Here is a 25,364-nt window from a genome sequence, read left to right on the forward strand (position 1 = left end):
TAAGATGTTAAGATTTGCATTGCATCCTCCTGGTTCACTGCGTTCCCACGGCATCCTGGGTGTGTGGAAAAAGTCCAGGATTTAGGTGGTTCGGGGGAGGAAGCTGGAAAATCCAGTGGGATAGTATTCAGTTAAACAGGGCTAATGGATCGAGTTCTTGGAAATTAAAGCACCTCTCGCTGATCTTGCCCTATCACAAGCAGCAACAGCAAAAAAGTAGACAAAAACTTTACAGGACAATGTCAGTATCTTTTTTTCCAATAATCATGTTAATACTTGGACTGTGCCTTTACCATAATGCACTGGCACCCAGTGTGCCATCCGTAGGGACCAGAGTGGGCTCCAGACAGCACCCGTGGCACTGGGGAGCACAGCAAGCACCTTTCTACAGGGGTGCCGACAGCCTCACGCCTGCTAAAGATGCTTCATTAGCCCAGCGATATGTCTGGATGAATCCTGACTTGTGCAAGCATCTGCTTAACCCAAGACTCTGTACCCAGCCCCACACTGGTCTGTGTGCCCAGTGCCCCTGTTAGCCAGTGGCTGCAAGATCCATCAGATTGGGTACCCAAATCAGTGCTACACATGCATGAAGGCAAGGAGAAGGAGCACCCACCTGGGAGACAAAAGGCAGCAAGTGAGGGGGGAAACACCCAGGCAGGTGTTCTGGGGGAGGCTGGTGGTCCCTGCCCAGGAAACAGCACCTTGCCCAGTGCCCGAGGAATGTCCCCCAGGGTGACCCAGTGGCTCCAAAAGGTAAAGGTCACTCCTGGGCCTGGAAAACAATAGCTGCAGATAGCGGCTATCTGAGCTGGTTGTGGCCACTGCTTAAGGAGTGTTAAGTCAAACAGCTGGCTGAAAAGGCTCACGGGAAGCAATTTAAATATTCCTTCATACAAAAGGCTGTCGCATCCTAGCAAAGACAGGCTGCTGACGGACAGCTTTAGTGCACAAGTGTATGTGGATAAGGCTGAATGGGGGAGAGCATCCTGGAGACTTAATTTCCCCCACCCTTTAGTCTGGGTCCTAACGTGTCATTTTTCACAAGCTGCGAGTTTACTGTGGTAACACATCTGGGATGTTTTAGCACATTGCATACTTTGGGTTTTGGTTCCCTGCTCCTCAGGTGTATTTTGTTAAAAGGCAAATGCCCACTAATTTCCAAATAAAGGAAGTCAGCACCTCCAAAATACTCACTGCTGAGTGAATTTACTCAGTAATTGCTGTTTATAAAGTATAATTAATATTTTTACAACAATAATATCACTCTATCCAAGGGATGGCAAGCAGCAGCAGCAGTTTTTGTATTAACTTGTCATTAAGCATCTAAAGGCCAGGACAGAGATTTTGGGGAGTTAGCTCTGCAGCAGGAATGCTATGTTAGGCTTTGGCTGCCCACTGCCCTTTCCTTTCCTTTCTTTTCCACGCGTATATATCACACGTTGACCTGGTTCTTGCTATGTTTTATATATATATGTATATATATATGTATATATACACACACACACACAACACATATATATATAAGATACTTCACAGTGCAGGTGTCAAGCTTCTACTTGTGAAGCACTTTGGATGCTGCACACGAGGTAAATAACAGCAGTGTTGATAATGAAAATATGCCATTAATATATTTCCAATAAATAACTACAAGCGGCATTTAATCTGCAATCTGTTATCAATAATTTTATTACCGCAGTTACTGCGGTCTAATAAAAAAGCACTTTCTCTTCTTTACTGGGTATGTGCCAAAACGTTTATCCTTTATTCTCTGGCCATTAACCTTTATTCTGTAGCCATTAGCGTAGCCATTTGTGTAACAGTCTGTTGAGTAACATTCAAGCAGGAATTTGTATTCAATCCATTATTTACTCTGCAAGCTAAAAAGAATAGCTTCTTACGCCTATGCTGTTTGGCCACATTAAATCTTGTTAAGTGCTGTATACTACTCATAATAAGTGTTATAGGAAGTGGATTTTTCTTGCTGTGAATGATTTTCTGGCATATATATAGAACCGTAATTTAACCTAGTAATATTTTGAAAGCAGCTTGACATTACTAGCTGAAAAACAGATATTGCTCACAACACGTGAAATCTGTAATAACTACATTTCAAAAGTTTATCCTTTTTGTGGATCAGTTCCTGCATCACACATTGATGTGAACCGCATCGTGCTGAAGTAAGCTGTGGTACTTTCCACCCCTTCATCAAGGGTTGAGGTTTTGGGTCATGAGCTCTGATAACCCTGATATCCCTTTCTTTCTCTCTTAGTAGAGGAAAACCAAACCAAAACAAAGAAAAATAAGTGAAATAATCAAAACGCCTGGTTTATTTTGAGGCTTTCTGTTGCTGGCTCTTAGCCATTTCTGGCTACCCATCTGAAACCTCTACTTCTCTGTGTAAGTGGCTTTTAGGGCCACGCTTTCTGAGCACATCTTTTAAATGAACTCACCAGCCTTAGCAAATGGAAAGCAAAGACGGAGAATGAAACTGTTGATTCCGGCCCATCAGCTGAACATAGGAGAAATCATGGCTTTCTTATTAGGCTATAGTATCTCAACCTCACTGAACCCTATTTTAGAGTGTCCAGACAAAAGCATTAGTCTTATGGCTGGAGAGTGACATTCAGTAAAAGCCTTTCAAGGTCTTCTCATAAACTCTGGCAATGGAAAGGTAGTAGTAGCAGTATTTTTAATGATGGGGAAGGTTGGCTTACCTAGCGTATGCTCTGCTGCTGTACATATTACTTGAGGCTGCTTGGGTCTTTTTGGTCCTGATCAGCTAGCAGTAAATTTTAAGGAATTAGTTTGATGGTTGGAATTGTTTTTTTCTCTTTTCTGCACGTTAGGAACTGGAAGCTGCTCTTCACAGGGATGATGTGGAGTTTATCAGCGACCTGATCGCCTGCCTGCTTCAAGGTTGCTATCAGCGCAGAGACATCACGTGAGTAACCCCGCTCTGCTGCTTAAGCGCTTTGCAAGGGGAGCTAATTAACACTGTTGCAGGGATGTTTCACGGCTTTAGAGTGATGACATGGCAGTGATCGGCAGCCACCAGCAATCAGGCCAGATGCTTCACCAAGTGGAAGGGAATTCCAGCTCTTCTTGGGTCGAGTTGTAGGGTTTTAATTTTACAGACCCGTTGTCAAGCAAACTTCTTTGTCCAGATCTGGTGCAAATGTGTTTGATGCTGTGCTGTAGCACTGGTGCACACAGTGAACGTTCAAATCTGCTGTTATGTTCTGTACTCTTTTCGGTCAAGTCAGTGATATCACACTCAGTCTTTAAATCATCACAAGTTCTCAACATTTTACATATATTGCATAGAATAAGACTTGCTGCTCTGCAGCCACCTCATTTGCATGGAAGATCCTGCTCCTTTGCAGAGGGACAATTGCAATTATTTTCTTAGGAATAAGAGGAGGATTGGAATCAGTTCAGTTGCAGGATGTTGGAAAGTGATTTGACACCTTCTCTGCATGTTTCAACATCCAGAGACACTTTGTTAGTGTCCACCAAAATACAATCCCAAACTAAGACATCTGTAGAACATCATTCTTCAGAGGATTGCCACTCATGCAGTGCAATATGCTCCCAGTGATAACGAAGGCTTGTTGCAGTGTGTTTTATTTGTTCTCTTGTGAACCATGTTAATAGCAAAGCATAACTGTGGAGATGAAGACAGCTTGGCAACAGCTGCAATAGCTTAAAAGAGGTGTTTAGCAGTCCTGCTCCCTAGGATTCCCCTGTTGTGCAGAGTTGTGGGCTGATGCATAGGCATAACCATAGATGCTTATATGTTTTGTTCACCATAACCAGCTCAAACTTGTAGAAGCAGTGGAAGGTTTGTCTTCAATAAATTTCATTAATTCCATATTCTGAGGTTCTCCTAAACTCTCAGCAGAGAGTTTAATTGCTTCTCCTGAAGGAACATATCAGGAAAACTGCCTGGGGCCAGTGGGTTATGTTAGGGATGTGGGCTCCGAAGCTTTGCGGAGGAAGTAGTGGCGGAGGCTACCTGGAAACAGAGGGAAAGGTGCTGTATGCAGAAGGATGTCACAAAGGAAGAAGCACTAAGATGTAGTCTAAATATGAGAATCTGTAGATAAATGAGAATGAAAGTGATGGCTTGGATACAGTTCTCAGTGTATCCACTTGCAGACCAGCCACAAAATATTTATCCAAAATGAATGTGTGTTTTCAAAGCCTAAAATTCTTGTTCCTTTCATGTTTATTTCCAACATCTTTGTTCCCTCTAACCTGAGACCAAGACACATGGTCCTTAGCAGATGCACAGCTTCCTCACTGTATGTAGTTTGTCTTCTGTTAGTGTTAAGGAGTTGAGCCTCTAATTAATTTTATGAGTGCTCAGCAAAGACATGCAAATGTAAAGAGGCAGAATTTGTGTGGAGTTTAGATTTGGCCTTTCACAACGAGCCAGGACTCCGTATTTTCCTGTTGCAGACAGATAGCAGGTATCTGTCTCGGGCTGGAGGAATCAGCAGTGTCAGAGATCATCACAGTGGCATTACAGCAGCGATTTCTCCAGTTATTTTGCTCCACATTCTCATGCCAAGGCTGTGAGCTGTTAATCTTTAGGCTGTAAACTTTGCTCCCTGTTGCATCTCGGAGGGGAAGGTAGGAGTTTGTTCTTTCATCCTTGTTCTTGGAGAACTACAGCTCCAGCACAAGATGCTTCATGTAATTTCATATACAACATAGCTTACCTCTCCAAGGGGTTTTAAGGTTTAATTAGTTTTGTATTGTGTCTTACCTCTTTGATGGCCAAAATGTTATCTGCCTATGCTTTCTCACAGTCTGTCTGGGAGCAGCTTGTAGTTCTTGTCACATCTGTTTTGACGGCATGCAGAACTTGTGGCGGAGCTGGGCTGCCTGGCTTTAATCATGCATCATAGAGGGGTATAAAACTGTCACATACCTTTGCTAATTATAATGTGCTCTCAAGTAATTTTGGAAGTGGAACCTAGATGAGAGCCCTTCTAAAGCACAATTTATCATACTCTAGTTTGATTTCCTTTTTATTCCTTTTTTTTTTTTTTTTAAGAGATTAATACTTTTCTAGAGTTCTGTGATATTTGGTGCTGAAATAGAGCAACTTTGCCTTGTTTTCAATATTCTTTATGACAGACACTTTTAAGAATCCTGTACATGAGAGAGAGACTGTTTTTTACCCTGCTTGATGGTTAGAGGGTGTTGAATGTCTGGTAACTTGAAGACTTTCTTTGAGCTATGGATATCTGTGTTTAACTGCACAGACTACTTAATGGGATGCCACACGATCGTCTCCAAACTCGTTATTTATCATAACCTATCATAGTTGTTAGGAACACTCTTTGTTGACCTGGTTCTTGCCATGTTAAGCGCTGTAGAAGTACAGAACAGAAAAGACAGTAGTTTGTATTTCTGGCTTCTAACATCTGTAGCGATGACCCTGTAGCTGTCTCTGCCTGGCACTGGGTGGTTTGAGCCCTTGTCCAGGACAGTTTCCCTGTTGCTCTCCTCTGTTTGCTCTGACCCAAAATACTTTTGTGCCATGATCTGCAGCTTTGTTGTTTTATGAATACCCTTCATAGTATTTACACAACAACCATACTATCTAACTATTAATGATGTAGTAACTGGTGTCCTTGACACTTCTTGTTTGATCTCTTGGCTCAGTTTTATGCTATAGGCACAGTTTGGTTTGATGCCAGTAAGTTTACCCATATGTTTTTCCTGCTTCTAGCTTTTGTGCACAGGCCTTGAAATGTCTATGTCTTCTTTTAATTGTTTTGAAACACAAATGCCTGGAAAGTGGGGAGGGGAAAACTCTTAATAGAATGTGGGGGTTATTAAAAAAAATAAATAAAGATTAAACCATTTGGAAAAAAGGCTGCTGCTTGCTTCAGATCCTCTCTGATATAAATTGGGCAGCTGCATAGTCCCTAGGGGCTGCCACTTTAATTCCAGCAGGAAATGCAACTTGATGACTTGTATCAAGACAGGAAGATCAGAGCTTCAGCTAACGGCAGCAGCCGCAGCAGGAGCCTTCTGCAGCTGTTTTTAAGTAAGAAGTGATGGTGTGACATGGATGTGTACACTCAACTAAAATAATCCAGAAAAGCTCCCGCTGTTCAGCATTTCTCTGGGTGAAGCTCATTCTTCACTGCTCTGTTACTGCACTGCGATGTGATCACATCTAATGTGATGGCATAAAATGTTTCAATGACTGTATCGCATTTCTCGTTGGGAGGCGTTTTGTACAAGGTTGTTGTCTCTTGGAAAACGTCTTAATTACTTTTTTCTTGTAACATGTTTTAACTTCTATTTTTTCAACATGAACAACCGTGCCAGAAAGTGAGGAACAAGAACAACCCTTCTGCTCCTGCCTGTGCCCCGTGAGATTCTTTCTCTTTTTAAACCCCAAGAGACTGGTCCTTCACTGTAGCTGAAAACTGTCTAATTGACTTCTGTGGCACCATAGACAGCGTTTGCTTCCTTAGGAACCTCAATTATTTTTTTCCTTGTTATTTCTTTCCTTAATGCATTGGAATTTTTTTCCCGGGTGGATCATCTGTTTTGCACCCATCTAAGCTCTTTCTGGATCTGTAAACTAATCTTGGAGTCTTTGGCTTGTAATCTGTGCCTGTTTGTTCTAATGTGGATAATAAGAGGATATTCCTCAACTCCTCTTCCCTCCCCTGCAATTGTTTTAATTATTTCTTTCATAGCCTTAGTGGTGGCATTGAGAAATACTCCCAGTGCGGCATCTGAAGAGCTATATTCCCTACTTCTTGAATTGCCAATCAAGAATACTGCCTCTATTCTGCTGATTTTCTAATGCTTGTTCTGTAATCACTTATTTGAGCTTTCATCAGAAAGAGATAAGGGATAATCTGAAATCTTCTAACCCATTGCACAGAATGCCTATTTCTGAGGACTGTATTTAATAGCTCTGGGTATTTCTCTTCTTCCTTCGGCTTTGTCACTTCTGTCCACCCTTGTCCTTTGTTCTGTCTGGACTGTATCTTTACACGTTACTTTGGGGGTTACCCCAGGTCTCATGTTCTGTTAAAAGTGGCCTCTGTTAAAAGACTAAACATCCTAAAATTGCCTTTCTGCATGTGAGCATGTGGGTTGTGCCCTTTGAGAACTGTTGTATGTTGGCTTGGGCTAAGGGATGAAACGGCAGGTCAACTGCGATAGCTGGCAAACCCATGCCAACCTTTCAGTCTCAAGGATACTGTGGTGAACCGGGCTGTGGGAATAGCTAAGCCAAGGTACTAAGACAATCTGAATGAATTCAGTGCTTCAGCCCATGCCACAACATCTGGGGCAGCCAGCCTAAGCTCAGTCACAGCAGACCTGAGGACCACCACCTTTCAGAAAGGGCTTTAACAGCTGGCTCTTGCGGTTGTGCTGGTGACCTTGATTATAACAACTGTTTCAATGGCCCAGCCACAAAGCACTTCACTAACTCAGAATCATATTCATGAATGCCTAGTGAATATCAACAAGATCAGCATTATTTACAGTCTGACTTTTAACAAGTGCTGCCTTGCATACATCATGGAGATTGGTGGATGGCCTCTGGAATAGACCCAGTATCATCAGCACAGGAGATACCGTGAGGGGGCAAGGGAGATGAAGTGGCTGCATTTCTCATCTTGAATCTAATATTAATATTTATTATAATAATAGCCAAGCCATACAAGGTGAGCCTTTTAAAGGGTAAAAAGTGAAAATGAGGCAGCTGGCAGGTGTTGGGAAAGGAAGGATGAGATTACAGCAGTAAAATAACACGGTCATTCAGAGATTAATGAGAAGCACAGTGGAATAAAATTATAGAGTTCAACTATAAATAAAGCTAAGTAAATGTCTTTGATTCTCAGATGGATAAAATGAATCTTTAAAGAAGAATCTGAAGAAAAGTTGGTCGCACATTCTGGAAGTGCTATTCCATAGATGTGGTGGAGAATAAGAACTGAAAATGGTGGAAGAAAAAGAGACTGAAAGCTGTGCTGTTATTGTTAGGGCAGATGGATGAAAGACAAATAGATGGAATATCCGGGGAGAGGGAGTTATGCAAAACATTGACAGGGAGGAAGAGGTGGCTAAACTTAAAAGGATGAATAGAGAGGACAGTCTTGGAGACTGCAATGATGTCATCATGCCAGTGTCAGAGTTTGAAATATGAAATGGACAGCTGTATTTTTAAGTCCTTGATGTTGCAAACCAAGTGCTCCGGAGAGGAGGAAGAAAGCAAAGATGAAGAAAGAAATTGAGAAGGGAAGTTAAAACGTCTTCTCCTTTGAAGGAAGAAGACAAAGAGTGATGGAGAGAGCGGGGCAGGGTTGAAGTTCTCTCCATGTGAAACCTTTGCCCTCACTTTCAGGGCTTGCATTCCAAACCACCAGTGCAGGATTTCTGTTCAAGCACAGTTGGTCTTGCAGGCCATCTCCTAACACATCCGCCATGTTCAGAAGCCAATCTTTAGTCCAAGGGAGAATACTGGAGAAGTTCTCAAAGTATTTTCTTGGAGCCTTTTAGCCCCGAAGAGCTGGGGCACTGCTGACCAGCTGCTAAGTCTCTACGATAATCTGGTGTGTCATCTCAGCCTCTGCTCTAAGTCGCCTGTATTTTGAATTTTTCTCTCATTTTACCTTCCATCCTTCCTCAGTTTCCTTCTGGCTCAGCCAGTGTAGTAGTTTTTTAGAGAGAAGGAGAGGAAAGACCTGTTCTGAAATGAATCCCAAAGGGATTCTTTTATCTGTTAAACCTTCGGTTTACCCATTGTCCCCAGAAACTTGCAGTGTGTGGGACTAAATAATGAATTTGCTAAGCTTGTTTGCTTCAAGGCAACCCCATGCTAGGTATTTTCTGCCTCAGAAGGGACTCCCTTCTCCCACACTAAGCATATTTTTCAATGAGCAGCGAGGCACATAAAGGCTTTTTTCATATGGATTTGTGCCATGATAGAGGCATGTGTCCTATTTCCCCACGATCATCAGGACAATAACTCCAGCTTCTTCCCCACAGTGCTCATCATCACTGTAATACCCTAAGGTCCTCTCTATATCCCCATAACAATCGGAAGAGCTTATGGCCACAGCAATACTGTTGTGTTTCCTTATGGCTACGAATTAGAGCATGCTTTCTGTTGATGGGCACTAGGAATGAACAATGCAGCATTAAGCTGGCTTCACTTGTTCTTCAAGGATCCAGAAATGAATAGTAAGTAATGATCCTCTTCCAGTCTGCATGTGGAGCACAGTAAGCCTCATTCCTTTTTGCTCTTTCAGAATACAGAAGATGTATTTGGGGTCTTTCATAAGTTAATTGTCTCCAGCTCCCAAGGGTTGATCTGCTTCTCTTCAGAAGGAGCATCACCATCAAGTAAAAGTAGTAGAAAGAAAGAAGTGTGTGGATGACAGCTGACAAACACGTATTGAAGCATGGTTAGATGCAAGTGAAGATAATTGATGGGAGAAACGCGATGCCATCACAGACCAATCAAAGCCCTTGCTGTCTTACCGAGTTAGTTCACTAGGTGAAAGCTGGGCTCTAGGTATGTTCTGGACCATCCAGCAGGCTGTGTTCATCCTTCCTGAGACAAAAACTGCTGTGGCTTGATCTTCATTTTGTCACATCCGGAGTGGCTTGCTGTTGGGCATGCACTGCGGCTGGCTGTCAAGGTCACACAGAATAAAACACAAAACAAAGAGAAAAAAAACAAGCTTTAAGAGTCAGAGTGCACATGGAGGCAGCATATGGCAAGAGCAGAGAGTGCAGCAGTGGTTCTCACACTTCATTTCATCTGTGTGGCCATCAACATCCCTCTTTCCAGGTCAGATCAGTATTCACCGGCTATGCACCCAGCATGCATGAACCAAAATCTCCCTTAGCAGAACACTTCATAGGAATAGCCAGCAGCCTGCATCTTGCCAGGCCTCTTACCCCACACCAACATTACCCAGCCCACCCTCTCCACTGACTGAGTTGGCTTCCCCCAAGGTATTTGGTTCCCACTTGAGCACCCATCTCTCTTCCTTTTCATTATATCTAACAACCTGTAACTAGTTCTTGTGTTAGTTAATAAATAGTTCTAACACTGCTTCTTTTTGTTTTCCTTTTTGATCCTCCCGGAGATTGCCTTTTGTTATTCAAAGCTGAAGGTACTTGACACAGAAGCAATGCAGAAGCCCTCAGGCTTCAAACTCTGCTCTGGCTGTGGGATCGTTATGCCTACAAGTGATTCCCATCCCCAGTGTCTGATAAGCCTTGGGGAAGAACTGGGCAGAGAAGAATGCAGCACTCTGAATTCCTATGGGGTTCTGAGAGGCATCCATCCATGTGAGCACTGAAGGAGTTTCACCTGCTGATCAGAGAGCCTTTCAGGATCAGCATTTCACCCTGCCTTGGGACCCTCCTGCCTTTGTCTGACTTCCTTTACAAGGCAGACAAAAATCTGCCCTTCTTGTCTGTTGGGGAGAGAAAGGCACCTCCTTTTGTTAAGTTGTGAGCAGAAATGTCCAGGTCAGAGGGTTCTCTTTTGAGGCCAAGGAGTTACTCCTTGAGCTCTAAAACTGACCCTGGGCACTGCTGTGTCTCGGATTTATTGCCTCATGAGCATATGCTCTGAGGAGAACCAAGGTTCTTTGCTTTTTCATTGCAAAAATCCAAAAAGTGATATAATTTACTGATCCCATTAAGTCTGTCAGCGCCTGCTGCCTGCTGGTGTGCTTGTAAAATCTCCAGTTTGGCATCATTATTGCTTGATCTTCACTTGGTGATCATACGCTTCAGCAGGGGACCCTACAGGTCAGTGCATTCCTCCTTCAGCTGGCTCTCTTACTCTGCACCTCTGGCCTGTGCACCAGTACCACCAGCTTCAGTACTGATCGTCATGACATCTTGTCACCGTTATCTTCCTGTCCTTTGGTACCAACTGTCCTTTCAGTACGCACCCCAGCGCTGCCTCTGAGACTCAGGAATTCTGCCTCCTGCCATTCTGCCTTTGCCAGTGGCGGCTGTCACTCATTCTGATTGTGAGCCTGACAGAAAACTCTGCACTTCAGTGTCTCAGGGGATTCTTACCACTTGATCTGAGCACAATGCCAGGGAAAAAAAATCATGTTTCCAGTCTAGCTGCAGTGATAGATCTCGTTGCATAGGGAAGCGTTGGGCTCTGATTCTCCTCAGCTCTCCAACCCTATTCACTAGCATGCCAGGGAATTCATTGTTTAATAAAAGCCATTTTCCCTGGCCCTTCCCCAGCCAAGATCAATGTCATCACATGGCAAGAGGCATCTTCCTCCTGCAGTATCACATGCCAGCTTGACACCAAAATTTCTTTAGGCGTATGGAGAGACATTTTCAGTTCTATCATTAATTTATCATAGGCGCTTAGGGTGAGATAATTTCTTTTCTTGGTCCTTTCCACCTCAGACATAATGTGTGACAGCATCAGCACTGGTACCGCCCTGTTCTTGTACCAGCTCTGCCTCCCTTTCTGGGTAAAGCTTCAGTAACTGATACTGCCTCTTTCTTGGGCTCCCTCAGCTGAACAGATTGATTCCTCAAGGCAGGAAAAGAGCAGCTGGCATTGCTCAGGCTATGCATCTTGTCTCCTTTAGGACTGATGGACTGTCCAGTGCAACACCAAAAAAGAAGCAGAACCCACTTATTGCTTGACAGGTACTCAAGTCTTCTTCCCTACTCAGACAGGCAAGTTAATCTGGCAGACCAACTTACCAGGAGTTTTGTGGAGGTTCCAAATGAACAGTATTTTACAGTTTCAGCCATATCTCAAGGAAGTCCCCTGGTTTTAGGCAAGAAGTGAAAAAGTAGTTGAAACATCTTCTGCTTTCCTCCATGTTGGAGCTGTGGTGCATGTATCAACACGATGATAGGCAGGAAAATGCATGTTAGTGGCTGATTACAGAGCTAGTTTCCTCTAGCTCTTCCCTTGTTGCTCTCATAGGTTGGTTGTACATCACCCTGAAGGCTACTGTTATTGCACCTTTTGACTGATGGTTTCAGGGTAGTACCTTAAAGGAAAAATTGAATATATGGTGAAGTACAGCATATCCATGGAGTCAGTATGCTGGCAAAGCTGGGCAAGTGTGTTTAAATACACCTTTGGTGTGAACTTGGTCATCGTTGAGTCAAACCCAACAATGCCCATAGAAAACAGCATAATCACACTTAATCGTATTTATGCAGTTACAAGTAAGGAAAAAGGCAATTTTCGAAACTGCCTCAAATTTTCTTTTCTTTGTATTCATTCAAGGTAAATAGTCCTTTCTGTTCATCTATTGCTAACTTAATTCCTGTTTTCTCAAGTACATGCAGCAATACAGTTTGCTCACCACAGTGATGTTTCAGCATCTTTTAGCGGCATTATTTTCCCCTCTTTTTAATCCGGCTATCCAACCTATTGATTTGCCGTTATCAGTTTTCACTCAAATTGCAGCAGCAATAGTAGGGGGAGTTCCTGCTCCTCTGTCCATATCATTACCCCAAAACCCTGCGTCCATAGTGATTCGGAGAAACCCCTTGTTTCAATAGAAAGCACAAATGTTCCCTTCATGGAGACTGTGTAGAAACTGGGCTTGAAGGAGAAGGCTTGAGCTAGCACTCAAAAACAGGTAGACATCATATTTTATTTTAGTCCCATTAATATTCTCTGAATCCATCTGGGCGGTGTACGTATCCTCCTGCTCATCCCCATTGCCTGCAGGACCTTGTCTTCCTTTGATACCATACATGTTATTTCTAGTTGCTCTGACTTTATTGTTACTCCTATCCATCCTATGATTCTATTCCTATTTCTTCCTTTCCTCCGTCAAACAACAAAAACACACAAGCAGCCCTAGTTCCTACCTAAAAATCAAATTCAGGCCCCCGCACACAGTGTGCATCTAGTTAACCATATGTGTCTTCCTCATCCTCCAAGTACTGCGTAATCCATCGGGCTTGGCAAATCCAACCCATCTTTCCTCCAATGGCTTCACATCTTCACACCAATTGCTTGCTTTCTCTGCCTTACTTGGCCAGATAGGCTGCTGGTCTCTTGAGACAGGGAGATGGATGCTGGGCATCTGCTAGCTTGTTCCTGGTATTGTGGTGGGGAGGAAGAGGGGGATCAACAGAGAGGCAGATAAGGGGAGTGAGGAGCAGCTGGGCATAGGTGGAGAAGGGCCATCAGAGCCTTCAGGTTGTGTCTCCTTCACCAAAAATCGCTTTCACCTTCTTACAAGGAAGGAGAAGCAACAGCATCCCTGTTCTTGGGGGTGTCAAAGGTAGGACAACCACACATAACACCTGTGGCCCCTCCTGCTGATCCTGGGGGTGGTGACAGAAATAGAGCAGCCCTGGATCACCGAAGGGTGCTTGGAGCTCCTGCAAGCAGGGAGACAGAAAATGACAGGACAGTTCAAAGTAACAGGTATGTGTGATTTCTCCTGCCGGTGCTGCCTTTCTCTCACACAGCCCAATTAACAGGGGTCACAGAGCACTGATTAGCTGCCTTGGCGGTTTGTGAACATAAAGCAGTGAAAAAGCCAGGGTAAATGGGGGAAGAGAAGATCAAATAGACACTTATCTCAGCACTCCTGCTTGTCCCCGGCATTTGCCAGCCTAAGGGAAGAGCCTTTTCAGAAGAGGCCGGTGTGGGACAGTGCTGTATCTGTGTCGGTATCTCTGTTGATTTTCTGCCTTCTCTCAGCACAATAACAAACGAGTCACCCCCACTGGCAGTGTCATGCAGTGTCATGCGTAGGGTGGTTGCTAGATAAAAGCCAAATCACAGAAGCAGCATGGACCATAGGCAGCTGGGGAAGATCAGAGCATGCCTTTTGCCGTGCTGGCATGTGAGACGAGTTCAGTTCCTACAGCTGGCGTCTCCTTTTGGAGGGGTGGACTTGCTGCCTCCTGTCCCTCATGTGAGAGAAAAGCAGCAGTATCTGCTCACAGCAGATAAAAGGACATCTCCATCTCCATCTCATTCAAGAGCTGGAGTCTAGTAGTGCTAAGGAGGCCAAGCTAGAAACTTCCTTGGCTGCTTAGTTTTTCTGCTGTTGGCTGGGGGAAAACATTTATATGAGCAGACTTGGAATGTCCCCGAAGAGTGGGCAGCTGTGGTGACCTCATGGCTTCCCTTCTTCCTTTGTGCTCCCCTTTTTTGGTGGTAGCAAAGCAAGGCTCCTGCTTCAGCTGTCGTACCTAGGTTAAGTGGCTGCACTTGCTTCTGTCAAGCCAGCACATGCTCCTGTGGTGTGATCCCTTATTAGACCAGACAGCCTACATCAGCTCTCCATTCTGTCTGCCTCCCTGGAGACACTGCCTCGCTCCATAGCTGTTCCTATTCTGCTTCTCTGTGGGATACAACCTATCTGCCAGCTCCCCTTCCAGCTTCCCCAGTTTTTATTGTATGGAAGATTGCTTGAGGTAAGATGGAGGAAGACAAGAAGCAGGACTGGAGTATTCTTAGATGCTGATGGCCTTGGATTTTCTTAGCTGATTTTTTCTTACTCCTAAACACGAACACTTCAGGAGTTCAGCTGGGAAGGCAGTGGATTCCCTGGTATCCAGCCATGTAAATTAGATTTCGTTAGCAAGATCGAGCAGCCCTTCTGCTGGAGAACCTCCTGTCCTAACTTTGTTTTATCATGTTAGAGGGTCCAGAACACTGTTGTCTTCTCCAAGCATCTCTTCAGCATACTCTTGGAGTTGGTCTCAGTGCCACATTTTGAGTTCTGGAAGGAAGTTATGGGGTGGACATGTGAGGAGTAGGGATCAGGGTGCTGAAATCACTCTGCTGTCCTTTGCTTTTCTGGAAGACCTACTTTTATCTTTCATGGATGTGGAAACCTCTGATCATTCATGTTTCAGACTGCCAAATCCAGGAGTTAGACCAGACTAGGGAAGAGCTACTACTACTTAGTAATTGCTAACCAGTTATATTTTTTGACCTTTGAAACAAAACCATGGCTGTAACATAGAAAGAATGTCTTCTGGTGTTCAGCAATGGTGAAGTCAAAGGTCATTGGGTGTAGAGTTCAGTGCAATCCACATGCTCGAGTCTCCAGGTGTCTTTCTCCTCCCCTTCACTGCTAGTGCTCCTGAGGGCCACACAGGTAAGCCACAGAATAACTTGAGGTTTGAGCCATATATGTGTGCAGAAAACTGGTTCTAACTAGCAGTGAAGGACAAGAGGCAGGCCTGTACATGCCTTGTGAGGGTCTTGTACTCCAGCAATCTCTGCTATCTTTCTGACTCTGGGAGGAGAAACTTTACTCTGGAGCTCTGGTGAGTTCAGTCTGATTCCCCCCCCTACCTCATTCTGTGGTCTCATTCAGGGTCTGTTAACATCAGCTGTCTTCCTTTTGTCCACAGCCACTTATAGGCCACCTGGTTTTCTCCAGGCATGAATCAAAACAGAGCACGGAAAACCAGGATGAGCTTGGGTATTTGTTTCCTCTTTCAGAAGGGCTTTACTAGGGTTGGACCTTGCTTAGGTGTGTCACCAGTGTGGTGTGGATAGGAGTTACTGCTTCCCTCCAGACTCCACGGCTGGAATCTGTGAGTGTCCCCACCAGTGGTGCAGGATGGTGGTGCAGCAGTGGCACTGCTAGTGGAATTGGAAATGAAATGTGGATGGTAAAGTTTAAGATCATGATTCCTGTACCTCCAGCTTCCCAGTTATTTTGATCTGCGGCAGTGAAGTGTTTTGAGGAGAGACCCTTCAAGGTGCTTGTTGCCCTTGAGCCTTTGCCAGTATGATCGTCCTCATGACAAGCTCGCCCATGGTCTGAGGACTATATGCTTTCTGTTGGCTTGCACACCTTCTGAGCGAGCTGCACACAGAGGGCTTGGAAGGAAATATACCTATCCAACCCTTTTCTCACCCGAAAGGATGGGGTGGTATCTCTCTCCTCCCTGCGTCATGCCTGACTTGGTTTCTCGATGGGGTAAACTGTTCGAAGGTGAAGTACAAGCTGGTCCATAAAGCTTCCTCCCCCACCTCAGATAGGAAAGCTCATTAGTACAGTAGGAAAAAAAAAGTCTCCATTGTTACATGAGAGCTCAAGGTCAGCCTGGTAGTAGTAACTCATATTGCTTCTAAGGTCAGCCTATGCTTTCTCTTTCTGACAAGCCACGATAGATTGATCATGGGGGCCCTTACATTATATTTTTTTTCCTCTGAAATAGGCTTTGCTTCTCCTGACCCTGTTAATGATGTTTGACTGAGGTCATCCCAGCAAACCCTGAATCCTTCCCATTACCTTCCAGAGGGCTTGCCTTTGTGCCAAAGCGCATTGTGTGCTTGTTAAGAATGAAGATTTCCTGATCTCTGCTGTAGCAAAGAAGCTGCCTTCATGGGAGAGGGGAGAAATATCTTGAATGCCATCTGCCAGTTAATGCTCTCATTAACACCTGAGTGACTCCCAACACCAAGCTGGTGCCTTTTTGCCAATTCAGAACTTAAAAAGGTGCCAGCCCATAAGGTGAAATATCTTCGGTCCACAAAATTAATTCCATGATAAAACATCTGTTCTTTGGTAAGACCTTGGTCGCTGCTGCTGTTGTTTAACTGCGGACATCACTGAGACAAGACCAGTTCTCTTGTGTGCTGTGAATTAGATGCCCAATGAGTCTTTTTTCATTTATATTTACATTTATATTGAGAACCTTCTAAAAGCAATGCTTGTGCTGGGTGGCTGACGGAACCCAAGTCTTTTTCAGCTTTTAAAGCTTTTGCCAGACAGAATTATCACTTCTATTACTTTTCTTTCAGGCCAGCTCTGTAAAATGAACTGTGAGAGTAATCCTTCCTATTCGTGTTTAAACAGTCTTCGAGGGAAAGGCTGAGCTCTCCCAGTCTTGTTTTCCGTGTTCCTCCCACATAGTGCTGTTGGGCAGGAGGTGGAGGAGGTCTACTGTTATTCCTGCTCTCTGCCATCCTCTGGTTTTGGCAGGGCTCTTGGTTTTAATCTCAAATACAGAACAATATACTGTCTGGGATTAGACATAGGTCAGGCTTGCCATTTTCCCAGCAGCTTTAGCTCCAGAGCGTTCCAGTATTTACTCTTCCGTTGCATTTTGTAAATTAAATGAAACAAGAGACTTAAAACACTGTCAACATGATAGATACTCCAGCTAGTGGGTCCAGGCAATTATTTGGCATCTGAACTTTGAGAAGGCTTATTTGTGTGTGCCAGCGGTATCTGAGCATTGTTGAGAGATTTTTATCTCCAGTATTTCCAGCTCCTTACCCTAATGTTTCTTTTAGTCCAGTATTTACTCCCACAGGGTTGGGGGTTTTGTGGGGGGTTTTTTTTAGTTGATCTGGGGAGGGTGTGTTGCATTGTTTTGAGGGGATTGGGGGCGGGAGGGCGGGCTTGTAACAAAATTGGCAGCGATAGACCAGATAGGGAAGTGTGCTGTGACAGTAATTCCACAGTCGGGCCATGGCACACTGCCTGCGGGAAGTGCAGATTGACACAGGGACTCTCTCACTGAATCAGTGTTTGGTTTTGCTTTTGTTTGTTTGGCTTGATTTTGTTTACAGTTTCCCAGCCAAGATTTGATTTACTTTGGAGACTTTAAAACTAAAAGCACAAGTGGCTCTGCTTCCTCTGGGCACGAGGATAGAAAAATACGTGCGTGTGTGTGTACGCGTAATTCCAGCCCCAGTGCTCCTGGCTTCACTCAGAAGGAATTTCACATTGAGTGTGCCCTACAGGGTGCCTGTGGGGCTGGGGTCTGTGGGTGCAGCTGTTCCCTGCTTCGTGTGCACCAGGAGCTCTGACTAAATTTGTCCGTATACCCTGTCAACCCTGTGAAGCTTTCACCATTTCTTCCAGAGGTCTCCCATGGAGCCCGTCTGGGAAACTGGGCACGGTGATGGGCGTGCTGGCCACGCTCCTTTTCCAACAGCAGAGCGTGGCCCCCCACGCTAAAAGCCTGGGTGATGGGCAGGGTGCCTCTTCTGCGAGCAGGGGAAGCCATGGGGAAGGCAGGCCGCCGAACTGGGATCCCCAGGCAGGGGGAGGAGTCCTCGGCTACCCTCTCCTGGAGCACAGAGAAACCTCCCTCTTTGGGAAGCAGCCGGGTGGCAGATGGCCGGGCTGCAGCGCTGAGCTCTCATGGGGGTGTATCATTTCTCCGGCTTGTTCTGGACGCTGATACCCATGTTGGAGAGGAGCCCCTCCTTCGGCTTGCTCCCGTTGTCTTTATGCCCTGATTCTTGTGCAGCTGCTACTAAAGATCACAGGCAACTTGAGCTGCAACCTCACTGGGACTCTTGTGGGTTGCCTGCTGCTATTCCTCCCCTTTGACACCGAGGTGCTAGGTCACATCCTTCCCTGTGCCCCAGGTTTTCTTTTATATGTGGAGGGGTCTGCAACGTATGATTTAAACTTTCAACCACAGGTACAATTCAGCTTTGACCTCCTTTCTAACCATTGCAAAAGAAGGTAGGGACCTCTGACAGTGACCCTGTGGTTTCAGAGCACAGCCAGGGACACGACTAAGAATTGCATTGGGCTCATGAGAAATCGCCTGCACCCATGTGGAATGTATCCCATAGATACACATGTGCTATTCCACCACTTCCCCACTACAGCTATCCAAATTGCTTTGCGCATGGGGTGGCAGCTGCAAAGTAAGGGCCGTTGTGACAAGTGAGTCACTTTGTCTCAGCTTTCCGAAATATTAATGGTGCTAGTGAAACTGGGATGGGAAGAAAGACAGTGGGAAGGGTGAAGTTTTACAGTTACAGAGTACTCTAACTTTTCTGTCCTCTTGTAGGTGATTTCTGCAATACTTGGCCTTGGTTAATGAGCTGTATGGAAGATGGCTTGTACTGTATGGCAGGGAGAGGTAGAAGATTGAGATATGGTGACAGTTGTGGTCCCCAATCTCGAATTTTTTATATATCATTCCTAGAACCGCCAATTCACTTTCAGGAGGGAGTTGATTTTCTTTTGGATACGTATCCTGAGACAGAAGGTGTCTGTGCACCAGTTCATCCTCCTAGAGAAAGGACATTGCTGACCTAATATTGCCCCCGTTGGCTGAGTGTTTTTACATCAGTGATGCTGCAAACCTCAGGAGAAGAGATACATCTGTCTCCTTAGCTCAGTGATCTCCTTCCTGCCTTCCTCCCACCTGCAAAAGGGTTTTCAGAGGTTCTCAACTGCAGCAGAGACTGTAGGACTTGCCACACCTGCAGGTGTATCACTGTTACATTAATGAGCGGACAAAGGGTATTTGACAGACTGCATCCAGGCAATTCCTGTCTGTCTGATTCTTTAATCTTATGGATGTGAAGCTTTTTATTTTTTATAGATAATGCAAAACGTTCCTGAGCATTTCTGCTTTGTGTGAGGAAGGACCCCAAGGGCAGGGTTCTCACAGACTGCTGTACTACTTGCACATTTTCTTCTCCAAACCAAGGGGGCTGTTTCAGAAACCTTTTATAAATGGAATGGAATGGAGCCAGGCTGAGTGAGACTAAACGTAGGTGCAGCAGACAGGTTGAAGATGAGCACCCCACGTTTGTCTGGAGGAAAGAGGCCAGTCCCCGTGAAGAGGGAAAATATAAATTGGGTAAGACTGAGAGTGATTGAGAATGCCTTGAGACATCTGGTTCCCATCTCTGGTTCTCATTTCTATCCTTATTCAAAGCGACAAATGCACAGTAGCTGTCTTTGAAAATGGATGGGAGTAGGAACTCAGAAGTACTCTTGAGAACAGAGCTTGTAATGTATCGAACACGGGGTGGATGGAGGAAATTTCCAGTGTTAGCCACGTCTGTGAAAGTCAAACTCAAACCAAATTGGTTAAGTCAACAGAGCCAGTCCCCAGGGGGAATCAGTGTTATATAGGCAAAGACTTCAGATGATCTTCTGGAACTAAGAGGCTTTCTGGATCACTTTTCTCTGAGAGCAACCAAAATGGCAGAGCAAGAGAAGTGTACTTGTGCAAGTGGTAAAAGCATCTGTCTGATCCATGGCGCTCCCTTTTTCCCTTTTTTTTTTCCCCTAGGAAAAAAAGAGAAAAAAACGGTGGGGACGAACAGAAAAATAAGAGCAAATAAAACCCTGTTGCTTTTGGTGCTTCTTCCTGGCATCCCGTGTCTCCCACTACTTTTTCAGGGTCCTAGGGAAACTGGTTTTTCAGTCAGTTTTATTGGAAATAGCCGGAGCCTCTATATCAGATCTGATAAAATCATCTTCTGTCTTGAGCTCTGGTAGGGTTGAACAATCGAAGTTGGGGGCTGAAACTCAGATGTCTTCTGAGAGTTTACAGTCTTTTTCCTTCTGTGCATCAATAAGGTGCTGCTTTCTCAGCATCAATACAGGTGTTGCTTTCCTGCTTTCAGAAAAGGATGTTCTCATCACTATTTCCCTTCTGAAAGCTAGTCAAATCTGTCTTTCTGTTTTTGTTTTAATCAACGGCTTCAGTAAATGTCTAACATTTAAGCTGTGTATGATCAAACAGCACTCTGAAAGGTAAAAAGTTTATAAAGAGAATCTAGTATCACACTTTCTGCCAAGCTGAAGTCCTTGCTGGAAGTTGATTTGGGTTCTTGAGGTATATGAGGAAGGAACTGTGGGAATGCACAGCTACCGCAGGTAGGTGTACTGTGCACTGAGTATTTCATTTAAAAGAGGTTATTTTTTACCCTAAAATTAGTACTTGAGGCAGCTCAGAAATCATGTCATAAAACAGTCAGTCCTCCTTTGCTGGCTGACCTTTGTCAGCGCAGGGGACCATTTCAAGTTGCATTGGTTTCATTGCTGATATTAGTGGGGCAAAGCAGTGATACTTGGAAATGCTAATGCTTTGCTTGTGTCACGTAGAAAATAGCAAACTCCACACTGCAGAAGGCACTAGATCCAGGTACATCCAAGCAACTGTTGTCAGATACAACCAGAGGGCTGGTAATGCTCATCCGGTGAGAGGAGGTGTCTGTGTGAGGTCAGCTTGCATTTGACGTCAGGAAGAAGCAGGCTAGTGAGGACTGATCTGCAGGGTGGTAGCATCAACGTCTCTCCACTCAAGGAGGAAGAGGAATGCTGCCAGATGGACATAGCTTAAGGAATTATGTGGTATCTGTTCCTTCGTTCTTGCAGTCACTGTCCGGTCATGGTCCTTGCAAAGACATCCAGTCTTTACCAAACGCATGAAGCCTGCTCTCTTAATAGCTAACTTCTGGTTGGCTTTTAACAACCTTTCTCCAGTTGGATCATGCTCCTCCATCTCTTTGTTAAAAAATAATAGCTTTTGTAGTAGTTAGCAATTTCTCAGGCAAATGCAGTTCTGTAGCACTGGCACGGTTCCATTAATCATATAGAGTAATCCGTTTGTGCCAAAAACCTATCAAGTTGAGCTGCCTTTTTGAGAGCTGGTGGGAATGTGTACCCAGTGGTGTTCTTGCTGGCATATGGACTTCCCGTGTGTGCAAGAATGACTGGGGCATGGGGGGGTCCCTCTTAGCTGTGCTCAGGGTACGCAAGCAGGCTGAGAGAGCCTGGCAAGTCTCAGGACTCAAAGTGATATGAACAGATCTTAGGGAAGTTTTATATTTAGGGACACATGGCCTCAGCAGCCATTTTTTATTCCCTCCCCTGAAATTTTCAGCAGTCAGAATAAGGGCCTCAAGTCTCATTAATATAGACAGGAGCTCTTTTAGCCTTAAGCTCCGTCAGCAGTCTAATGTGTGTCAGATGGGGACATTTACCCTGAGTGCCAGATGAGGGCAAGAAATGTGTGTTTCCTTGGGTTATATGGTGAACTGCTGGGAGCGGAAGGGAGACTTGATGTGGCCCAGCTAGAAAATGAGAAAGATCATTCTAATAGCAATGTTTATGGAAAACTCAAGTGTTCAACTTGGTCATCTCGGAGACTAGGGAAGAAAGAGTCCTCTGGGCTGAACCCTGCTTGGGAGGTACACTCATGTTGCATGAATGAGCCTTGTTGCATGGCAGAATCCGAGCTGTGTGTGTTAACTGGGCTGTGAAGGTGTCCTGCGAGAGCCACTGATGGAGGAGCAGGCAGAAAGTGACAGCACCTTTGAGGACAGAGGGGAAAATAGGGGTCACACCAGGAGTATAGGAAGCATACAGCAAAGTGAGTAGGAGTCAGGCAGCTATAGAGAGTTGCAAGGCATTGAACCAAGGGATAGAAATCTACATAAGAGGCAGAAAGAGGAGCAGGGCTTGGCTACTGCAGATGTGAGGAGCAAATGGAAAGCTGAAGAAGAGGGTCTCCACATGAAGTGGGCAGAGGCGGAAGGGGATCAGACTTGTCGGCTTTGTTGCATCCTATTTCAGTAAAAGGTTGATGTTGGGGCTAGCAAAAGGCACAGCCCATGGGGCTGAGCTAGCATATTTAGCTTGTTATTTCAGCTTGGAAAGGAATAACAGTAATGCAGAGTCCTGTAAGTTCTATGTGTATAATGTGAAATCCCATGGTGCTGCAATGAGATTGCTGTGTTTTGGGAACTCTGTAGAGCTGCACCTAACCGTAGTTGTTGTGGGGCATGGTTCTCCTTCGGGTATCAGCTGTGTCTGTGTTGTGTACGTTCTAGTTGTTGGTTCCACCAGGTGTTTGTGGCAAACTACAGTGAGTGTGTGGGACTTTGTTTCCTTGGTTAGATCCCAGACGTTTCACAGCTACCTGGAGGACATCATCAACTACCGCTGGGAGCTGGAGGAAGGGAAACCCAACCCCTTGCGGGAGTCCACCTTCCAGGAGCTGCCTCTGCGCACCCGGGTGGAGATCTTGCACCGCCTCTGTGACTACCGCCTCGATGCAGATGATGTCTTCGACCTTCTCAAGGTGCTTTGGGCAGCAGGGAAGGGGGAAATGGGGCAGCTGGGCCAGATCAGTGAATCTTCCTGGGAACCGAAGGGCTGATGCTATTAAATGCATTTTAAGGCCAAGTAACTGGTACCAGTGCAGTGGGTCAGCAGTTCTCCATCTCCTCTCTCACCTTGCAGAGGACCCAAGGCAAGCACTCAGGACTGCTCTTGAGGCACTCATCCTGAGCAGATGTATTCATAGCATGGGAGTCACTAAGTAAATTGGTTTTATTGGCCACTCTTCCTGCGAAGAGTGAATTTGGAGATGCTCCAACGGTAATGGCAGGGCTGCAAGAGCTGAGACTGCCTTGCTGAGGGATGGTGTGAGATGAAAGGATGGGGGTGAAGTGTAGTGGGGGAGCTGGGGGAAGGGTGATGGCGGGGAGGGGGGAGGGAGCTTCTCAGGGCTGTGTGTGACTGTCGCCAGCACTAATTAGCCCTTCCCTGTCAGGAGCACCAGAGATGAAATGTTAAAATGAGAGAGGCCATTCAAATTAGAGATGCCAATCTCAATCTCTCCCTGCACAGAGAGAGAACGTCGCCTTCCCCCTAGAGTAACATTTTCCCAGCTCTGGCCTGGAGGAGCAGCTGTACTGCTGCTGTGGCATGGTGGGAGGGGAGGAGGGAGGTGTTTGCGGAGGGTGTCATCATGTTTTGTGTGACAATGTGGCCGCTTTTCAACTTGTCACTGTCTGGTGGGGGGCTTCCCGATGGGCACAGGGCTTGGATGCCGACAGCCTCCGCGTGGAGCCACTGGGCGAGGACAGCAGCGGTGCCCTGTACTGGTACTTCTATGGCACACGGATGTACAAGGAGGATCCTGTGCAGGCGAAAACCAATGGAGAGCTGGCTCCAGACAGGTAACAGTCCCACAGCATTCCCCCTGTGTCTGGGTGCAGGGGGCAAGGGGGGCACGGCACCGCCAGCCTGGCTGTAGGGGACTCCGCCTGACTGCTGTTGTGTCAGGGGGCTGCAGGGGGGAGCCTGGGAGAGGGCTGGGGCAATGCGGGCGAGACTGGAGTTGCCAAGCAGACTGCGAGCTGCCCCACCGTCGTGCATTGTGTCAGAGCCAGCCTGCAGCCTTTGTGGCACCAGGAGAGCCTGCTGTGGGAGCGATGCTGCCTGCCCCACCGCATTCCTCCCCGTCTGCCCCGCACCGTGCCGGCGGCTCCCAGATCAGGCTCCCAGCCAGTGGGAATCCCTTCTCTCCTCCCCTCCCTGCCCTGTTCCTGCTCTGATTTAATCCCTTCCTTTAGTGGGGTTCCCAGCAGCTGTTCTGACTTCCCTGCCCTTCTCCCATCCTGCCAGCCGCAGGATGATGAGCCCTTGCTCAGCAGATATTTCATGGTGGGTTTGCTGTTTCACAGGGGATGTGGGGGGCAGACAAACACCCCAAACGTTCCTGGGAAAACGGGCAAGAGACGAGGGCGACCCCCAAAGCGGAAAAAACTTCTGGAGGAAAACCTGCTGAGGTATGGAAAGGGTGTTCCTGCAATAGATGTAAAATGCATATATATGTATAGGGAAGTATAATGTACTTCTGGGGTTCCCCCAATAAGTAAGTGTATACCAGGCAGCCATAATTTCATTGCATCTCCGAAGTGAGGCAAGCTCAGACTTGGTGGGTACTTTGATCACCCTCCAAAGACAATTCTGAGTGAGCTGGATGCCGAGTGTGGTGGAACAGTGGGTATCACTTTCCAGCCGCCTCACTTGGGATGCAGTTCCTCTGAGCAGTGTTAGGGGATATGCTCTTGATAAAGAGCACTTCAATGGTGTAACACTGGAAGCCAAAAATCCTGGCCTCTTGAGCCAGTATAGATTTTGGGCTGCTTCCCATGAGAATTGAAATACTGTTCTTGCCAGACTCCAGCCTTGACTTCTTAAAATTTTATGAAGCTATGATAAATATATATGTGACAATACATATTGGACATGTGTGAGTTCTGCATGGTGGTGTTTATCATGGTTTTGCTGTGCATTGAATAGTTGCTCCCCATTCTTCTCCTCAGAATTGGCTGTGAATTGGTCAATGATGTGAAGTAATATACGTATTGCGTCACTCCTTCCCTTTCTATTTTTTTGGCAGGGAGAAGGCAGAAGAGAACTTGCTAATCCGTGAGACTCAGATAAGAAATGGTAAAGAGATTTTGCCGGGTCAGGGTTGATACAATCAGCTAACATGGCTCTTAAATCATCAAAGCCTAGAGAGATGCCTTTCTCAGGAGCAGGAGAGTCTCTGCTGGTGTCTGGGGCTGAGTTTGGAAGGAGGGGTTGGCATTACAGGCTGCCCTGCCGCTGGGAGCCTGGGCACCTGCGGGCTTCCTACTTTATCATGGATTAGTTTGGGATGAAGAAACCTACCCTATTGGGTAGGCCTCGGGGGCTGACCTACACAGTGAAGTTGATGGAAATGGGCTGTGAATAGCCCTTGCTCTTCCAGCGGTGAGGTGAACACAAGCCCCTGTTTGTAGCCAGTGAGGTTTT

General features: G+C 45.7%; 1 protein-coding gene across 4 annotated transcripts in view; it reads left to right on the plus strand.

Moving 5' to 3' along the window:
* LOC136016076 (chromatin remodeling regulator CECR2) overlaps nt 1–25,364 on the plus strand; it is a 95,826-nt gene that overhangs the window by 47,754 nt on the left and 22,708 nt on the right. For all 4 annotated transcript variants that reach the window (XM_065682719.1, XM_065682727.1, XM_065682746.1 and 1 more), the window contains exons 2-6: nt 2,850–2,944; nt 22,671–22,854; nt 23,598–23,737; nt 24,245–24,349; nt 24,967–25,016. In XM_065682719.1, coding sequence (XP_065538791.1) covers nt 2,850–2,944; nt 22,671–22,854; nt 23,598–23,737; nt 24,245–24,349; nt 24,967–25,016 — 574 coding nt within the window. The remainder of the gene's footprint in view (nt 1–2,849; nt 2,945–22,670; nt 22,855–23,597; nt 23,738–24,244; nt 24,350–24,966; nt 25,017–25,364) is intronic.

Source organism: Lathamus discolor, chromosome 1, assembly GCF_037157495.1.
Source record: "Lathamus discolor isolate bLatDis1 chromosome 1, bLatDis1.hap1, whole genome shotgun sequence".
NCBI lineage: Eukaryota > Metazoa > Chordata > Aves > Psittaciformes > Psittacidae > Lathamus > Lathamus discolor.